The 19,689-nt window shown below is 41.0% G+C and overlaps 1 protein-coding gene across 1 annotated transcript in view; it reads left to right on the forward strand.

Moving 5' to 3' along the window:
- The window catches only part of COL25A1 (collagen type XXV alpha 1 chain), a 675,823-nt gene that overhangs the window by 306,996 nt on the left and 349,138 nt on the right, over positions 1–19,689 (forward strand). Inside the window, exon 3 of the mRNA XM_069743865.1 lies at positions 11,359–11,403. Within this exon, the coding sequence (XP_069599966.1) occupies positions 11,359–11,403 (45 nt within the window). The remainder of the gene's footprint in view (positions 1–11,358; positions 11,404–19,689) is intronic.

Genomic DNA, 19,689 nt, shown 5'->3' on the forward strand with positions numbered 1-19,689 from the left:
CAAAATTTTTACTTCAGGTCCAATTTGTTTCATTTTACCAAGGGTAACAGGAGAAATTGGACCACAAGAGTCGTTGCACAATTTGTCCTGAGTACGCCGATACCCCATATGTGGGGGTAAACCACTGTTTGGGCACATGGCAGAGCTCGGAAGGGAAGGAGCGCTATTTGACTTTTCAATGCAAGATTTGCTGGAATTGAGATCGGAGCCCATGTCACGATTGGAGAGCCTCTGATGTGCCTAAACAGTGGAAACCCCCACAAGTGACACCATTTTGGAAAGTAGACCCCCTAAGGAACTAATCTAGATGTGTGGTGAGCACTTTGAACCTCCAAGTGCTTCACAGAAGTTTATAATGTAGAGCCGTAAAAAAAAATTTTTTATTAATTTTTCCAAAAAATGATCTTTTTGCCCCAAATTCTTTAATTTTCCCAAGGGTAAAAGGATAAATTGGACCCCAAAAGTTGTTGTGCAATTTGTTCTGAGTACGTCGATACTTCATATATGGGGATAAACCACTGTTTGAGCGCATGGCAGAGCTCGGAAGGGAAGGAGTGCCATTTGACTTTTCAATGCAAAATTGGCTGGAATTGAGATCGGACGCCATGTCGCCTTTGGAGAGCCCCTGACGTGCCTTAACAGTGGAAACCCCCCACATGTGACCCCATTTTGGAAAGAAGACCCCCTAAGGAACTTATCTAGATGTGTGGTGAGCACTTTTAACCCCCAATTGTTTCACTAAAGTTTAGAATGTAGCATTGTGAAAATTAAAAAATCATTTTTTCTTTCCACAAAATGATGTTTTAGCCCGCAATTTTTTTTTCCCAAGGGTAACAGGAGAAATTGGACCACAAATGTTATTGTCCAATTTGTCCTGAGTACGCTGATACCCCACATGTGGGGGGGAACCACCGTTTGAGTGCATGGCAGAGCTCGGAAGGGAAGGAGCACCGTTTGAAATGCAGACTTAGATGGAATGGACTGCAGGTGTCATGTTGCATTTGCAGAGCCCCTGATGTACCTAAACAGTAGAAACCAACCACAAGTGACCCCATATTGGAAACTAGACCCCCCAAGGAACTTATCTAGATGTGTTGTGAGAGCTTTGAACCAACAAGTGTTTCACTACAGTTTATAACGCAGAGCCGTGAAAATAAAAAAAAAAATTTTTTCCACGAAAATGATATTTTATCCCCTATGTTTTTATTTTCCCAAGGGTAACAGGACAAATTGGACCCCAAAAGTTGTTGTCCAACTTGTCCTGAGAATGCTGATACCCCATATGTTGGGGGGAACCACTGTTTGGGTGCACGGCAGAGCTCGGAAGGGAAGGAGCGCCATTTGAAATGCAGACTTAGATGGATTGGTCTGCAGGCGTCATGTTGCATTTGCAGAGCCCCTGATGTACCTAAACAGTAGAAACCCCCCACAAGTGACCCCATATTGGAAACTAGACCCCCAAAGGAACTTATCTAGATGTGTTGTGAGAGCTTTGAACCAACAAGTGTTTCACTACAGTTTATAACGCAGAGCCGTGAAAATAAAAAATATTTTTTTTTCCACGAAAATGATATTTTATCCCCTATGTTTTTATTTTCCCAAGGGTAACAGGACAAATTGGACCCCAAAAGTTGTTGTCCAACTTGTCTTGAGAACGCTGATACCCCATATGTTGGGGGGAACCACTGTTTGGGCACACAGGAGAACTCGGAAGGGAAGGAGCACTGTTTTACTTTTTCAAAGCAGAATTGGCTGGAATTGAGATCGGACGCCCCCTGATGTGCCTAAACAGTGGAAACCCCCAATTATAACTGAAACCCTAACCCCAACCCTAACCCTAGCCCTAACCCTAACCCTAGCCCTAGCCCTAACCCTAGCCCTAACCCTAGCCCTAGCCCTAGCCCTAACCCTAGCCCTAACCCTAGCCCTAACCCTAGCACTAATGGGAAAATGGAAATAAATACATTTTTTTACATTTTATTATTTTTCCCTAACTAAGGGGGTGATGAAGGGGGGTTTGATTTACTTTTATAGCGTTTTTTTGGCGGATTTTTATGATTGGCAGCTGTCACACACTAAAAGACGCTTTTTATTGCAAAAAATATTGCATCACCACATTTTGAGAGCTATAATTTATCCATATTTTGGCCCACAGAGTCATATGAGGTCTTGTTTTTTGCGGGAAGAGTTGACGTTTTTATTGGTAACATTTTCGGGCAGATGACATTTTTTGATCGCTTTTTATTCCGATTTTTGGGAGGCGGAATGAACAAAAACCAGCAATTCCTGAATTTCTTTTAGGGGGGGCGTTTATACCGTTCCACGTGTGGTAAAATGGATAAAGGAGTTTTATTCTTCGGGTCAGTACGATTACAGCGATACCTCATTTATGTAATTTTTTTATGTTTTGGCGCTTTTACACAATAAAAACTATTTTATATAAAAAAATAATTGTTTTTGCATCGCATTATTCTGAGAGCTATAACTTTTTTATTTTTCTGCTGATGATGCTGTATGGCAGCTTTTTTTTTGCGGGACAAGATGACGTTTTCAGCGGTACCATGGTTATTTATATCCGTCGTTTTGATCGCGTGTTATTCCACTTTTTGTTCGCCTGTATGATAATAAAGTGTTGTTTTTTGCCTTGTTTTTTTTTTTTTTTTTTGCGGTGTTCACTGAAGGGGTTAACTAGTGGGATAGTTTTATAGAGCGGGTCGTTACGGACGCGGCGATACCAAATATGTGTACATTTATTGTTTTTGTTTTTTTTTACATAAATAAATGGATTTATTGGGAAATGTTTGTTTTTTTTATTTGGGGATTTTTTTTTTTTTTTTTTTTTACACATTCTATTTTTTTTTTTTTTAACTTTCTAACATTGTCCCAGGGTGGGACATCTCTGTATTAGATCAGATCGTTGATCTGACACTGTGCATAGCACACTGTCAGATCAACGATCTGACAGGCAGCTTAGCTGGCTCTCCAGCGCCTGCTCTCAGCAGGCGCCGGCTAGCCAGGTCACTTCATGACCCGGAAGGAGTCCGGCGGCAATCTTGGATCCGGGGACTCCTTCCGGGTCACCGGAGCAACGCGATCTCATTGCGTTGCTCCGCTGGGAGAGCGCAGGGAGCCCCCGTCCCTGCGCGATCCCCCTCTATGCCGCTGTCACTACTGACAGCGGCATCAGAGGGGTTAAATGCCCGCGATCGGCGATAGCGCCGATCGTGGGCATTGCTGCGGGGTGTCAGCTGTCGTATACAGCTGACACCTGCACCCGATCACCGCGGCGCTCAGCGCGAGACCGCGGTGATCGGTGCGCCGTACTAGTACTGCTGCTGGCACTAATGCAGTGCCGGCAGCGCAGTACTAGTACGGCGCATGTCGCGAAGGGGTTAAAGTAAACCTGTCATCAGGATATTGCTAAGTAAACTACAAGCATTGTCAGGTTGTCACCTTTACACTGATTAAAATGATACCTGGATGTAAGAAATCCGTCTTGTGGTTGTTGTTTAATCTTTGTTTGTAGTTTTCAGTTCATGAGAGTATGTTGCTTTGGGGAGGGCCTATGGGCGGGGCTTTATTTTGTGCTCTGGCCTCCACTTCATCATTGTGACGTAAATGACAGGTAATTGAACCCCCCAACCAGTGGGTGGGGCTTGCAAAGATTAAGCTCTTCGCTTTTAGATAGATGCTACTGTGGATGCGGCGGCACTTTTGCTGGAGAAAATAGAAATTGGACTCAAGGAAAATTGCACTATTTTGTTGGAGTAAAAAAAATTGTCTCCAGCAAATTGGCGGCGGCACATGTGCAGTAGCATTTATGGTAAACGATTGATGATTTTTTTTTTCTCCAACAAAATGGCACTGGTGGCGCATGCACAGTAGCATCTGTCAGCAAGCAATGCTCTTAATCCATGCAAGCCCCGCCCACTGGTCTCTCAGTGACCTGTCATTCAAGCCACAATTATGAAGAAGCCAGAGCACCAAACAAAGCCCCGCCCACAGGCCACCCCAAAGCACAAGAATCTCATTCACTCAAAACTGAAAATAAAGATTAAACAAGAACCACTAGACAGATTTCTTCAACCCAGGTATCATTTTGATCAGTATAACAGCGACAACTTGACAATGCCTGTAGTTTACTTAGCAATATCCTCATGACAGGTTTGATTTAAAGGAAAAAAAAGAAAGATAGAAAATGTCATTATAAATACATTTCTAAATACCTTTAGGAAGTTAATAGGAACAGTACATTAAAATGGCTGCTGTCTTGATACCCAGAGAGATCCCTGTCCTACTAAATTACTAGGGTAGGAGCCTGTGAGCATGTGCAATAGGAATCTCTGCCTCTTTCCTTTATGTGTAAAAAAATGTGCTCACAGTGGATAGTCTGATATAATACTGGACATACCAGGGGTGCTGATATGGGTGTCTACCCCATCTGTCTAATCTAATACTGGAGGTACGAGAGGTGCTGAAGTAAAAACAGGCTGTTCTTGCTGCTGTCCACCCTATGTTTCTGATCCACTGTAGGAGAAACCAGGGGTGCCAAGATAAGAAGTGGCTGCTGACAATGCTGAGGGGAAGACACCAGTTATTAGTGACAGGTTGAAGAGATGGGTTAGAGTTGGGTTGAAGACTGAGGTAAGGTTTGGAATGAGGTGGGATGGGATTGGGTCAAGTTCACAGGTGGTGAGTAAAGAGGAAAGTTGATCTTCCATTATGTTGGAGAAGTTGGTTTTAGAGGAGGAGAGTTGAGTAGTTATGAGGAGGGGCTGTCTGGATTTTAGGCAAAAGCTTTGCCTTATGTTGTCAATTGGATGGGCTACTCAACTCCCTTTCTTTGGCACCCGTACAGAGATATGCCTTGTAGATGAGGGCCAGAAAGAGCATGTGCTCAAGTGGATAGCAAGCGCTGCATCACATGGCCTCTCCTCCTCTTCCTCCACCTTAACATCACACACAGTACTGTCCTCAGAAGTGTAATCCCAATTAGCCTTGGTTCCCCTCTGGTCCCAAATCTCCAACCGCCCAACTGACTGTGGGGACCCACAAATGGGCAAGTCTGCAAATCTGTTTGCACATTTTATTCCATGGGCACCAGAGATCTGCTCCAAAGATTCACAGACTCAAGAGGAGGTGTTTAATATATTTGCTTTTCCCTCGCTGTCTACAACCATTCTTTCCTCACAATTTTTTAAGGGGCCTACACTTTCACTTTTGATTCTTTTACTATTGAAATAGTTGCAGAACACTTTGAGATTTGTTTTACTCCCTTAGCAATGTGCTTCTCTGTTTCCTTTTTGGCAGCTTTAATTAGTTTAGGTTTGCCACCTACCAACCTTCCCATCACTAGATAACAGGGGTTGGAGAACTAAACCACTAGACAACAGGGGTTGGAGAACTAAACCACTAGACAACAGGGGTTGGAGAACTAAACTACTAAGCACCTAGGGTTGGATAACTAAACCACTACACACCAGTACATGGAAAAGTGAACTACTAGACAACAGGGATTGAATAATTAAACCACTACACAGCAGAGGTTGGAGAACTAAACCACTACACAGAAGGGGGTGGGTTGGAGAAATAAACCACTACACATCAAGGTATTGGGAGCTAAAATACTAGACATCAAAGTGTCACTAGACAGCAAATCTTGGAATCCTCAAGGCTTTTGGGACAAACCTTTATATCTAACAATTTCTCAACTGCTTCTTCCTCCACCTCCTGTAGGGCCTCCATCTGCACCCTTAACCTCTCCCTTAATGAGACATGCTTTCCAACAATGCAGAGATAATCCCCCCACCTCTTTACTGCGCAGCCAGGGAAAACTGCAATCAGGCAGTGTTTCAATTAATATGCCTTGGAGATTGCAGTCACACAGCTCAAGAGTGGTGGACATCTATCCATGTTGAATTTGAGCAATGGTTGTTTCCACTTAACCTGGAGTCAGGGAAGGCCATGTGCGATAATGGTGCGAACCTGGTGGCGGACCTACACCGGGGCAACCGGTTAAAAAATAAAAAATAAACATATACTCACCTTTCCAAGGGCCCCTTGTAGTCCACGGCAGCTTCCGGTCCCAGGGTTGGTATGAGCGCAGGACCTGTGATGACGTCGCGGTTACATGACCGTGGCATCATGGCAGGTATTTCTAGCGCAGGTGCGCAGGGCCTGTGATGACGTCACGGTCACATGACCGTGACGTCATGGCAGGTCCTTCTCGTGCAGGCGCGCAGGGCTTGTGATGACTTTGCGGTCACATGACCGTGACGTCATGGCAGGTCCTTCTCCCATACCATCTTTGCCACCGGAACCTGCAACGGAAGATTTGCGGCCGGCACAAGCAACTACGGAAGGTGACTATAGCAGGTTTTTTTTTTTTAAATTATTTTTAACATTACATTTTTTACTATTGCTGCCGCATAGGCAGCATCAATAGTAAAAAGTTGGGGACACACAGGGTTAATAGCGGCGGTAACGGAGTGCGTTACCCGCGGCATAACATGGTCCATTACCACCGGCATTAACCCTGTGTTAGCGGTGACCGGAGGGGAGTATGCGGGCGACAGGCACTGACTGCGGGGAGTAAGGAACGGCCATTTTCTTTCGGACTGTGCCCGTCGCTGATTGGTCGCGGCAGCCATGACAGGGAGCTGGCGAGACCAATCAGCAAATGAATAACCGTGACAGAAGGACAGACAGACAGACGGAAGTGACCCTTAGACAATTATATAGATTGATTTGAAAGTCCTAAAAACCTTTCCATGATGATGACCTTATCTGTCAAAGTGTGCTTTCACTGTGGACAGTTCATCATCATCAGGTCCGAGGACACGGATGGATTACATTGAGATAGTATTAAAACATTTTTTGACCAGAACTTTTTGTATTAACTAATATACCGGTGTTAGAATCTATTTTTTAATATTTTTGAAAATCATTAATATATAAACTGAATGGATGTCTACTTCTATTGCATTAATTATGTAGCCACATTTTATTGTACAGTGTATGCCTTTGAATCCCACGAGACTAATATGTCATTGTATGGATGACATGGTGACACTGCGCCTTACAATCTTGGCACTCTGTCAAACCGCGGCAGTGTTACAATGAGACATTGTCAAGGCAAGTCTATTTTACAAATAGTGCTTCCACTTAAAATCATTTTACTCCATGTCATTTTCCGTTGGTTGATGGTATCAACATTTCCTCCACAATGGAAAATTAATGGCATCTTGGAGCTATTTGCGATAAATGCGGAAATGATATAATTATTTATATGTGTTCATTGAAATAGTCTATAAGAAAAATATATAGCTATGGAGTAGCTAGCCTGTTCATTTCCTTCACTTGTGTTCCTGAAAGGAACATGACATTTTCAAGAACACGGCAATGTGTGGTCATTACGGAACAGTGTCAACATTGATGAGAGAGAATCTCAATTCATCTGTCCTTTCGAAAGCTTGCTGCTGGTTTTCTTCGAGAACTAATCCTTTGATTGCCAGAGACAGACTTCATTAGCCCACACACAAATGCAGCGTTTTTTTTCCCTTCGGTGACATTTTAGGACCTTTAACAGGATTTTTGAACATGGAGCTATATCAGCACTGTTCCCTCAAAAGCAAAACGAGGCAGCCTAATCTTTTCAGAAGCTAATGCCAAAACTCTGTGTTTGCACCTTCATCGAGGTGCCCTGTTGTTCCTTTCAGTCCACTGCTTCCTGCAGACTCAATAAAATGAAGGTCACAATGAAAGAGGAGTTAGAAGGAGCTGACGGGGAGATTAGAAGGGGGAGAAGAACGTCCACATACGTGAAGGGCAGGGGTTGTTCATGAAAACATTCCCAGTAGTTATTAATGTTTATTTTAGTTTTCAGTCATTTTCCTTTTAACGTGATACCTTGTAGCATAACGTTATGTACAATCATCAGGGGACAATCTTGATGATTAAAGTTCAGAAAGTCATAACCTAGAAAACATGTACACATTTCTGCACCCAAGTGCCATGTCCAATCTTTAAAGTTTTCTTTCATTTTGAACACTTGTAGTAATTTAATATCTACATTATTATTTTATTACACATTCTTATGATTTCCTTAAATTCAGGACTACCCTAAACTGATTAGAAACACACCGTAAGTCACTAAATGGAATTCCTTCAAAAATAGCTTGGCATTTTCTATATAAGGTGCCATTTTCCATGTCCTCTAGGCCCATAATGTAAGCATGTCCACAAATTCAGCCGGATATCAGTTAAAGAGTATTTATCACAGAGTTTCACAATAAAAACTACATACATTGACCTGATGAGGCTGGTATAGTTACTTGGATAAATCTATAGAAGAATGCCTGTATGATTCTTTTGGAAAGTTTTCTTGCTCCAGCATGGCTAAAAGGCTAATTTTTATTATAGGATTATACAGGCATGGGTGGCTCAGTGGTTAGCACTGTTGCTTTTCAATGTTGGGTTCAAATCCCACCATGGAGTTTGTGTATTCTCCCTGTGTTTGCGTGGGTTTCCTGTACCTGTAGTACTTCGGTTTCTGCCCACATTCCAAAGACATACTGATAGGGAATTTATATTGTGAGCCCCATCGGGGACAGTGATCATGATGATATCTGTAAAGTGCTGTGAAATTAATGGTGCTGTATATGTGAGTAAAATAAATTATATTGGATTTTCAAAAGTAATAGACCAATTTGATAATATGAAATCTGGTAACAGATCAGCATTAAAGGATGTGGACATGTGTTGGCAGCATTGTCTGCTTTTTTTTAAATACATTGTCCTTATTGTTTAGTATTTTCACTTGCAAATCATAGATGCTCTCCTAAAATTATTAATATGGTTTGTATACCTGGTGTAGGCATGAAAAATGAATGTGAACAGAATAATAACTAATAAAGGCATTTACTTAATAGACTTGGAACTTTAGATAAAGGGCAATATTTTTATAGGAAAGGGGTTATCGAAACATGCGCCTCTACATATATATTTTTTAGAAAGCGTTCCTCATACATTACATTGCAAATTCATATTGGAGCAAAACAGTTAAAAAATATTTTACAGATACTGTATTACATTTTCTTTTTCTATTTTGCACTTTTTTTTAAGTACATCATCTAGCCTAAATGACTTTACACTTCTTATCATCACCGAGAAAGAAAATGTAGATTTCCATTTGATGCAGAGGGTAGAAACTACTAGTAGTCAGTCACATGCCTAAATTCAATATAATAGATTTTAATTAATATTTTTCAGTGGAGGTATGTTTTCTTTAGGAAATATGGAGTACGTGGGAAACTTGGTTGGCTAATCCTCCCTTTTCCTGTCACACTAATAGACTACTCTACATTATTAAAGTAAACATTGCCCAAATAACTTTATCATCGTCTAAGTTTTGCAAAAATAGGTCTGTGTTGAAAATTAAGGAGTTTTGTAAATTACAAAATTTGAATTAGAAATTTGTTAAAATGTGTCCCACAATTCAGTAATAAAGAATTACATATAGATGTTGCAACATTTACCAGTTATGACTTGTATTGTTTAAGATTATTGTACTTGTTTTTATTATGTATACCCCTCCTCACATGTAAAGCGCCATGGAATAAATGGCGCTATAACAATAAATAATAATAATAACATTTATCATAGAACATGGAGCAGTACGCTATTAAGAGTAGCCTGGCTCATTATGCATTGGGACTTGTGGACACAACCGTATTTTCAGGCCGATAGCTATCCGTCAGCACTCGGACCAATATTATTCAATAAGACAGTGTAGATGAACGATTTTCGAATAAGGGCTCGGAGACATGACCATACTTTCAGTCTAAGCGATATTTGTCAAACAAATGGATTGCACTCGGACCAATGTTTTTCAATGTGGCAGTGCAGAAAAGTGATTTCTTTCACTGACCAAATCGGCGTGTGAAAAAACCTTTAGGGAGAGACCTGTCAGTCACTGGCAGAGGGTGGGGACAAGTTACTGGGGATTTGCCTGTGCAACTTGTCTCCTGTGCGGCTCAGTTTCATTCAGCTATTAAACTATGTTTTTCTCTGAAGTGCTGTAGCCATCATCTGCCACCATGCATACAGCCATGGTGTGATACATGCTGTCCATAAAGCGGGAATCATATATCAGCTGTTAGTTTACCTTTCCAAGTTTCAACATAAATCAATGGTACAAACAAATATAACATTTTTGTAATAGCTCTTATCAGAGAACTCGGGCTTTTCCTCCATTTGTGAGCCTCTTTTACATTCTCCCTACGTCCTGAACTTATCATTCACTCTTAAAAACTGCTAAAATCCATCTCGCTCAAGACAAGACTGCTCACTGAGGGATCAGAATATAGTTGCAGTTGAAGTCTACGGAGAAGGAAAGTGAGAGTAAGATGCCTCATGGTTCATAGTAAAAATACACATGGAAGAATCTGTAGGAAATCAACCCTAAATTCTGTAAAATAATCATACCAATTTTTAGATTGATTTTGATTACAATTTTTACACAGATTTACACAAATTATTTACAGCATATACAGTAAATAAGGTTCTCTAAAGCCTCATTTGCATGCATTGCACTCTTATCTATCGTGACATTTTGGTGTGGAATGGGTGAACATGGTCTTATACATGTCAGGCATGATAAGGTTAATAGGCTAAATAGGTAATTGGATCTAGCAGCTATGATTGACCCAGGAATGTGACATTATGACCCCCATTAGGGACAGTAACCAATGTGACTGATTACATCTCATGTACAGCACTGTACAATGTGTTGGTAGGGCATAAATAATACATAATCCTATAAGTCTTGTGAAGAACACATCCATGTTTGCTGAGATTTACAGAGGAGTTGTTCTTTGTCCTTTACCACAGACGTCCTTTCGAGTTTGGATCTTAGCTTGACGTACCTTTGTGATGTGGTTCTGCTGCTTTAGATTTGCTGTATACGTGTAGACTGTAGGTTTTATTAAATTGCCTTTGGTATTTCAAAGAAGACTTCAATCTCCAATTCATCCATAATGAATAACCTGTGAATAATTGCTTGTCATGAACATTAATAGTAAAGTCATGAAATTACCTTAGAAGTAATTTCTTCGGCTCCAGCCTTTGCTAATGCCCTGACTGAAAGGTCACAGGTTCAAGGATTGACAAGGTCACACCATGTAAACCAGCCAAGACCCTCACAATGTATTACTGTAGCTCTTTATAGAACAAGGGAATAGAAATGTTTGCTTTATATATGTGCAGCCAATAATAACTTGAAATAGAAAAACCTTTTATTGGCAAATGCATCACTTTTATCTAAGCACCAGAACTAAGTATTGCTTTTTTTCATTATAGGTCCACCCGGGCAAAGAGGCAAAAGAGGCCGAAGAGGGGAACCAGGTATTATTTTCCTTCTTTTATGCAGTTATGCACCACTGTATTGTAAAATCTGAAAATATATGTGACATAAGTTGGACCACATTCTATGATTGTAGATCTGGAGTAAAAGGTAGATTATACACTTGCACCATATTTATTTAGCTTTGTTTCATGGTAGATCTTGAAGAATATGCTTGTCCTTCAGTGGGCATTAGGAAATATGGCAATATACATTAAATATAATATATCTTTTTTCAGACAGAGCCTAGTTAGTGTATAGTCTTTATACAATGTGGAAGATTAGCTGCATAGCAATAGGCAAAGTAGGATCAATGCAGTAGAGACCGTGAAGTTCGGTTCAGACAAAGCTTTTACTGTCCTCTATTGTTGATGTACAAAATAAATGTGAATCTTTACATCAAGGCACCAAGCCTAAATTAACACCTGCTTGGCTGACATCCCTGACCATACAAGTGTCATACTACCAACCATTCGTGATGGTGAAAAATACAAAAGTGATGACGTGTTAATATTATACTTCTCCTCTGATTGCTCCACTCCTAGTTATAATTTACAAATACTGAGGTAAAATTCTGAACAAATATTCAATGTGTGCACTTGGCCTAACCGGAGATTAGCAGTCCTCAGTACAGAGTCTCCTGGGCACACATCTTCTTTCCCTTCTTAGGCTACAGTCACATTATCAGTATTTGTTAGTATTTGTAAGTCAAAACCACATGAAGAACCATCAGAGAAAAAGTATAATAGAAACACGTGCACCACACAACGCATACACACCTTTATAAACCTGACAATGAATCAGCCAATATCTGGCCTGAGGCAGATTTGGTAGTGGGGCCTGTAATTCCCTTCCTGGCCTTGTTATCTCTTTAGTCTCATTCCATAAAAAATGCAGGTTAGAAAACAGGAATTACCTAAGACTTTAGCAAACCATAATTTACTAGTGACAATCAACTTGAACTTCTTACACCTCATCCAGCTATGCCTTCAATCCCTGACCCCTTGTCTTGTCACTATCTCACAATGGGTATAAATTACATACATTTGTTTATGTAAAAAAAAAAAAAATGCTTGACTGGAGTGCCCTACTGGAGATCTCTACCGATTTCAGAAGCAGTGTCTGCCTCGCACAGAAGCAGGGCTGTGGAGTCGGTGTCAATTTTGGTTGAGTCAGAGTCGGTATAAAATGGACCTACTCCGACTCCTAAAATCTACTATATAAAGCTGAATGTGTGTGTATGTCCGGGATTGGCATCTGCACCGTCGCAGCTACAGCCACAAAATTTTGCACAGTCACACGTCTGGACCCCGAGAGCGTCATAGGCTATGTTGTGAGGTGAAATTTTAACCCCGCGCGTTCCAATTCACCAAACAATTTTGCCCCTATCTACATAATGGGGAAAAAAGTGAAAGGAAAAGTGTTGGAGGCGTCAAAGCTACAGCCACAAAATTTTGCACAGTCACACGTCTGGACCCCGAGAGCGTCATAGGCTATGTTGTGAGGCGAAATTTTAACCCCGCGCGTTCCAATTCACCAAACAATTTTGCCCCTATCTACATAATGGGGAAAAAAGTGAAAGGAAAAGTGTTGGAGGCGTCGAAGCTACAGCCACAAAATTTTGCACAGTCACACGTCTGGACCCCAAGAGCGTCATAGGCTATGTTGTGAGGCGAAATTTTAACCCCGCGCGTTCCAATTCACCAAACAATTTTGCCCCTATCTACATAATGGGAAAAAATGAAAGGAAAAGTGTTGGAGGCAAATTGACAGCTGCCAGATGTGAACAAGGGGGACGTAAAGAGTGAGAGCGATGGCGCCAAAGAGTATATACCGTACAGTTGCTAAGGTGGGGCCCCGACATGGGATACTCACCACACACGGGGATATGAACACACACACAAAATGCGCCACACACTACCACGTGCTTGAACACATATACCACCCTCAGCACACATTTCACCACACATTCTCCAACCTCGCCACATAAAAGTCGAAACACAAAAGTCGCCGCTCAAAACTCGCCACGTGCAGAACTCGCCACATGCAAAAACTGGGCTCTTGCAAAACTCGCCACAAGTGCAAAACTCACCTCATGGAAAACTCGCCACACGCAAAACTTGCACACGCGGAAAAATTGCCACATGCACAAAAGTTGCAACACATGCAAAATTTGCCTCACACAAAACTTGCACATACTCAAAAGGCACCACACAAAACTCGCCACGCACAAAACTCGCCATGCGCAAAACTTGCTGCACACAAGTTGCTACACTAACCTGTCACATGCAACTCGACACACAAAAAGTTGCTACACGCATGTTGCCACACAAAACTCATCTCACAAAAGTCGCTACATGCATGTCGCCACACGCAACTCAACACACACAACTTGACAAACGAAACTCGCCCTAAAACACACACAAGTCTGGTCTTATCCTTCAAAAATAAAAATCTGATTAATAAGCAGACAAACTACAACAAATGTACCATATAGGAAATACGGCAGCTGTCAGTCACATGACCTGTCTATTATGTGCATGTGTGAGCTAATATATACTGCCAGGGGGAGGGCTTCCTGTTGGCTGGGGATTTATCAGGCTGCCAATTTAGCTTACAAATACTGAGGTAAAAATACTGAGCAAATAACGTGTGAACGAGGTCTAATACAGGAGGAGATGACACACAGGTATATACTATATACAGGGGAGATGACACACAGATATATACTATATACAGGAGAGATGACACACAGGTATATACTATATAGAGGAGGAGATGACATACAGGTACATATATATACAGGAGGAGATGACATACAGGTATATACTATATACAGGAGGAGATAACACACAGGTATATACTATATACAGGAGCAGATGACCTACAGGTATATACTATATACAGGAGGAGATGACATACAGGTATATGCTATATATAGAAGATGACATGCAGGTATATACTATATACAGGAGGAGATGACACACAGATATATGCTATATACAGGGGAGATGACACACAGGTATATACTATATATAGGAGGAGATGACATACAGGTATATACTATATATAGAAGGAGATGACATTCAGGTATATACTATATATAGGGGAGATGACACACAGCAGGTATATAATATATACAGGGGAGATGACATACAGGTATATACTATATACAGGAGATGACATACAGATGTATACTATATATAAGGGAGATGACAAACATGTATATACTGAGGTGAAAATGAGAGGTGGGAGGTGAAAATGAAAAGGTGTGAGTGCAAAATGAGAGGAGTGAGGGAAAATAGTGTAGTGATCGGAAAATGACAGATGTGAGGTCGAAATGACAAGTGTTAGGCGGGAATGAGAGGAGTGAGCGAGAAAATGAGAGGTGTGAGGGAGAAAATGAGAGATGTGAGGGGGAAAATTAAAGATGTGATTGGGAAAATGAGAGGCGTGATGGGAAAATAAGAGAAGTGAGGTGCTATAACTAACCACAGATATTTACTATGCCCAGGCAACGCCGGGCTCTTCAGCTAGTATATAATAAATTGGTACAGTAGTTCAATGCAGTTTGTGATGTTAATCTTTTCATAATAATTTGGGAAAGTTATGAAATGTCCTATAAATGTCAGTTCTGCTCCTGATCTAAGGATCTCGGCTTGTAGTGGAGATGAATCTGTGCTGCACTTTATGTACATGGTCAGTAGTGAGGCAGTGCGGTGGAGTCGAAGAGTCTGAGTCGGGAGTCAGGGAAATTGAGCAGTCGGAGGTTTGGTTTACCAACTCCACAGCCCTCCTCAGAAGTCACAGTACCGCGCAACCTGTAATTGGTTGCAGTGGTTGGGTTACTAGAAAAGTGCAACATCCGCAAGAGAACTGACAGATGAGTTTATCTCTGCTTATTATTTTTAATTAATTCATGACTAAAAAAATTTTTACAGAATAAAAAAAAATATTTTACTGCTGGACAACCCCTTAACAGTAACATAAATAGTATACCCATTTTTACCGAAAACTTATCTTGCAATGTATTTGAAGGTATAAGGGCTCCAATATTGTAAGCACCTAATTATTTTTCATGTGACTTCAACTTGCATTTTTTTGTAACAACATCTGCTCCCAAACGTTTCTGCTGCGGTCTGCACCTGCCAATTATTGGCAATAAGCTAACTCTTATAAACCCATCTGCTAAATAATGTGGCATTGATGGGTCCCACCTTTATGGAAATAGTAATTTGTCCTTTAGCTCTCATAAAATAGATTCTCTGCTGCAGGGTGATATTTCCCCCGCAACAAAACATTTTACTGCCCCAGAAGTAATGCAACAATAAAGAGATTCAATATGAAAACTGAATTGCGGCTACACCTGTTGAAGCTCTTTGTGCAGCCCTGCACTCTTTTCCAGTCTTGAATAACTTAATTGAAAGCAAAAGCATTGATTGAAAGCTTGATGCACTTGGATTAGAAAGGGAGAAAGCATTCAGCTAGATGTTTGCAAATGTTTCTTGGCATAGGCTGTTTGTGTCTCCTGACTGAATATTTGAGGTTTGTAGACTAGGCAAATAAGAGTTTAACTTAGCTACTGTATTTGGCAGATTGAAACATTCGTGTAGAGAGACACAGATTGCTGGGCATAGAGTAATGTGGATGGAGGAGGAGAAGGGAGAGAGAGAAAGAAAGAACGAAAGAAAAAAGAAAGAAAGAAAGAAAGAAGAAAGGGAAGAGAAGAAAGAAAAAGAAAGAAAGAAACTGCTATAGTAATTGTTCTTTGGCCTTACCTCAGTGCTGAATTCACAGCAACATTGCTCAGTGCTGGAGTATAATACCCTCAATGCTGCTGCTGCTTAGTTTGTGAGAAACAGGAAAGCAGATCTCCCCTCTGCTGATGCACTTGGAATAAAAAAGGAAAAGGCATACAGCTAGATGCTTGCAAATTTTTTTTTTTTTGGCAAATGTTATTTGTGTCTCCTGGCTGAATATTTGAGGCTTGTAGAGTAGGCTAGTAAGAGTTTAACTTAGCTATTATGTTTGGCAGATTGAAACATGCGTGTATGCCAGAGACACAGATTGTAAGCTTCAGTGGTACATGTAGCAATGTGAAGGAATGCATTGTCCGTACAGTATGGCAGATTTGATATTGCTTTATAATTTGTGTTAACTTAACTGTTACATGTATGTAAAGTATACCTGCATCAGAAACTTTCCATAAATGAATATTACATGCATGGTTATTTTCCAATATATCTTATTACCGAAATATTCTCTTTCTTAGCGTAACAGCTCTCCTTTCCCCAGTCACCATTCCCTACATCTACACTGATCACTCTCTCATTATTCAATGCTACAAAAATCCATTGACTGGACAGGTGATAGGTTATTAGCTTCACTGAGAGAACAGGTTACAGCTGGGTATAGAATAATGGGGTTGAAAGAGGAGAAGGGAGCAGCAACAGAGAGAGAAAGAAAGAATAAGAGAAGAGCAGATGCTAACACTGCTTTTAGGAATTGTGTCTCATGTCAGTGTTGAATTCACAGCAACATTGCTCAGTACTGGAGTATAATACCCTCCATGCTGCTGCTGTATAGTGTGTAAGAAACAGTGAATTGAGTTTGTATGTTCTCCCCGTGTTTGCGTTTGTTTCCTCCAGGTTCTCCAGTTTCCTCCCACATTCTAAAGATATACTGATAGGGAATTTAGATTGTGAGTCCCAATGGGGACAGCGATGATAATGTGTGCAACCTGTAAAGCACTGCGGAATATGTTAGCGCTATATAAATATAAAGATTACTAGATGGTGGCCCGATTCTAACCCATCGGGTATTCTAGAATATGCATGTCCATGTAGTATATTGCACAGCCCACGTAGTATATTGCCCAATTACGTAGTATATTGCGCAGCCACGTAGTATATTGCCCAATGACGTAGTATACAGCACAGAGCCACGTAGTATATTGCCCAGTGACGTAGTATATTGCCCAGTGACGTAGTATATTGCCCAGTGACGTAGTATATTGCCCAGTGACGTAGTATATTGCACAGCGAAGTAGTATACAGCACAGAGCCACGTAGTATATTGGCCAGTCACGTAGTATATTGCCCAGCTACATAGTATATTGCCCAGCCAGGTTTGTCACAGGTGAAAAAATAATAAATAAACATATACTCACCTTTCCGAGGGAGCCCTTGTAATCCATGGCAGGTTCCGGTCCCAGGGTTGGTATTAGCGCAGGACCTGTGATGACGGAGTCACATGACCATGACGTCATGGCAGGTCTTTGTAGCGCAGATGCGCAGGGCCTGTGATGACGTCGCGGTCACATGACCGTGACGTCATGGCAGGTCCTTCTGCCACTGGAACCTGCAACGGAAGATGGCGGCCAGCGCGAGCTGCAACAGAGGGTGAGTATAGCAGGTTTTTGTTTTTTTTAAATTATTTTTAACATTACATTTTTTACTATTGATGCCGCATAGGCAGCGTCAATAGTAAAAAGTTGGGGACACACAGGGTTAATAGCGGCGGTAACGGAGTGCGTTACCCGCGGCATAACGCGGTTCGTTACCGCCGGCATTAACCCTGTGTTGGCAGTGACCGGAGGGGAGTATGCGGGTGACAGGCACTGACTACGGGGAGTAAGGAGCGGCCATTTTCTTCCGGACTGTGCCCGTCGCTGATTGGTTTGCTGCAGCCATGACAGGCAGCTGGCGAGACCAATCAGCGAATGAATAACCGTGACAGAAGGACAGACAGACGAAGTGACCCTTAGACAATTATATAGTAGATTACTATTATTATTATTATTATTAGTGAAGCAGATTTCCTCTCCGTAGTAGATTCCTCATGCTGTATCCTTGTTTCTCAGTGTTATAATCTGTCTTTATGTGTTTGAGAATGAAGAATAAGTGATCAGCGCAGAAAGATTAGTACAACTAACTGTACATTTGGCATATGTGCGAAAAAGCAGATATAGAAAGCTCCCAGTGCATACATTAAAGGCATCCATAGGATTATCAGTGTCTTTTTGGTCTCCTTCAGTTCAATATACATCAGTATACCTTTATTTTTTCTGTATAGTAGAGTTTGGTGGATTAGGTTATTCTATAAGGAGACATCTAGTGAAGCAAATGGATAACATCCAGTATTTGTATTTAAATGGGAGTTTATGGGTGACATATGCCATTGCATGTCTCCATGGTGCCATAAAATGTGATGGGCATGCCTTGGAGGTACATTGAAAAATCCTACCAAAGTACATCTTCTATTTACCCTGTAAACATGGTGTAAATGTACTGTACACTTCTCATGTATGTTGTGGTTCACCTCCAGTAATGGCACCTTGGTTACATATGTACATCTTGTCCACAAAGCCGCTATACAGATTTATGTTTCTTCCTGTCCATACAGCAGCCTAGATTGGATGAAATGTACTGTATGTAAAATATCAGTGCAATGCTTACATTGTAATAAGATTTATGTGTAGCTAAATATATTATCAGAATAGTTTACATGGTCGTGATGATGTTGTACAGATGACTGCACTATTTTGAGCTATGTGAGAGTGTGAGATGGATCTCGTCTCATTCATGGGTACTAATTAAAGGTGAGCTCCTCTGCACAATACTGTCATGTCACATCATGTCAGGTATTCAGGGTCATTAGTGAGATATTAGTAATTGGTGTATATCTATCTATGGATTTAGGCTTCATTCACGTTGTTATTTCTCTTTCCAGATTCTGCTTCTTGTTTAGATGATATAGAGAGAAATATTTCTGGTAAAGGGGTTGTCCTGGATTAAAATATCGATGACCTATCCATTGGATAATGTCAGATCATTGGGGGTCTGATACCAGACGCAAATCGGCTGGCCCTAATCAAATAGCTGTAATCTGTTCAGATGTAAACAATATACAGAGCGGGAACAGCAGCCACGTCCATTGGTGAGTGGCCATTGTCAAGAACTGCAGGTTATTTCCCATTCTAGTGCTGCGAAACAAGCCACAAAACAATGTAATGATCTGCCCTGTCCTTATACATCTCATCAGTGGGGGTGTCTGGTATCGGACCCCTACAGAACTAATCTTAATGTGTTAGTGCAGGACAACCACTTTAACATCCCCATTGATTTCAAAGCAAACTAGCACAGTTTGCAACAATATCCTACTCAATAGAAAAGACCTACAATCTTGATGGATCCCATTGGGTCAGTGGAATCTGTTGGACTTTCATTTACTTTCACCGACATCTTGATGCCAGGATGAAAGAATCAAACACATATTCTATAGATCAT

The sequence above is a fragment of the Ranitomeya imitator genome, chromosome 1 (genome assembly GCF_032444005.1).
Source record: "Ranitomeya imitator isolate aRanImi1 chromosome 1, aRanImi1.pri, whole genome shotgun sequence".
NCBI lineage: Eukaryota > Metazoa > Chordata > Amphibia > Anura > Dendrobatidae > Ranitomeya > Ranitomeya imitator.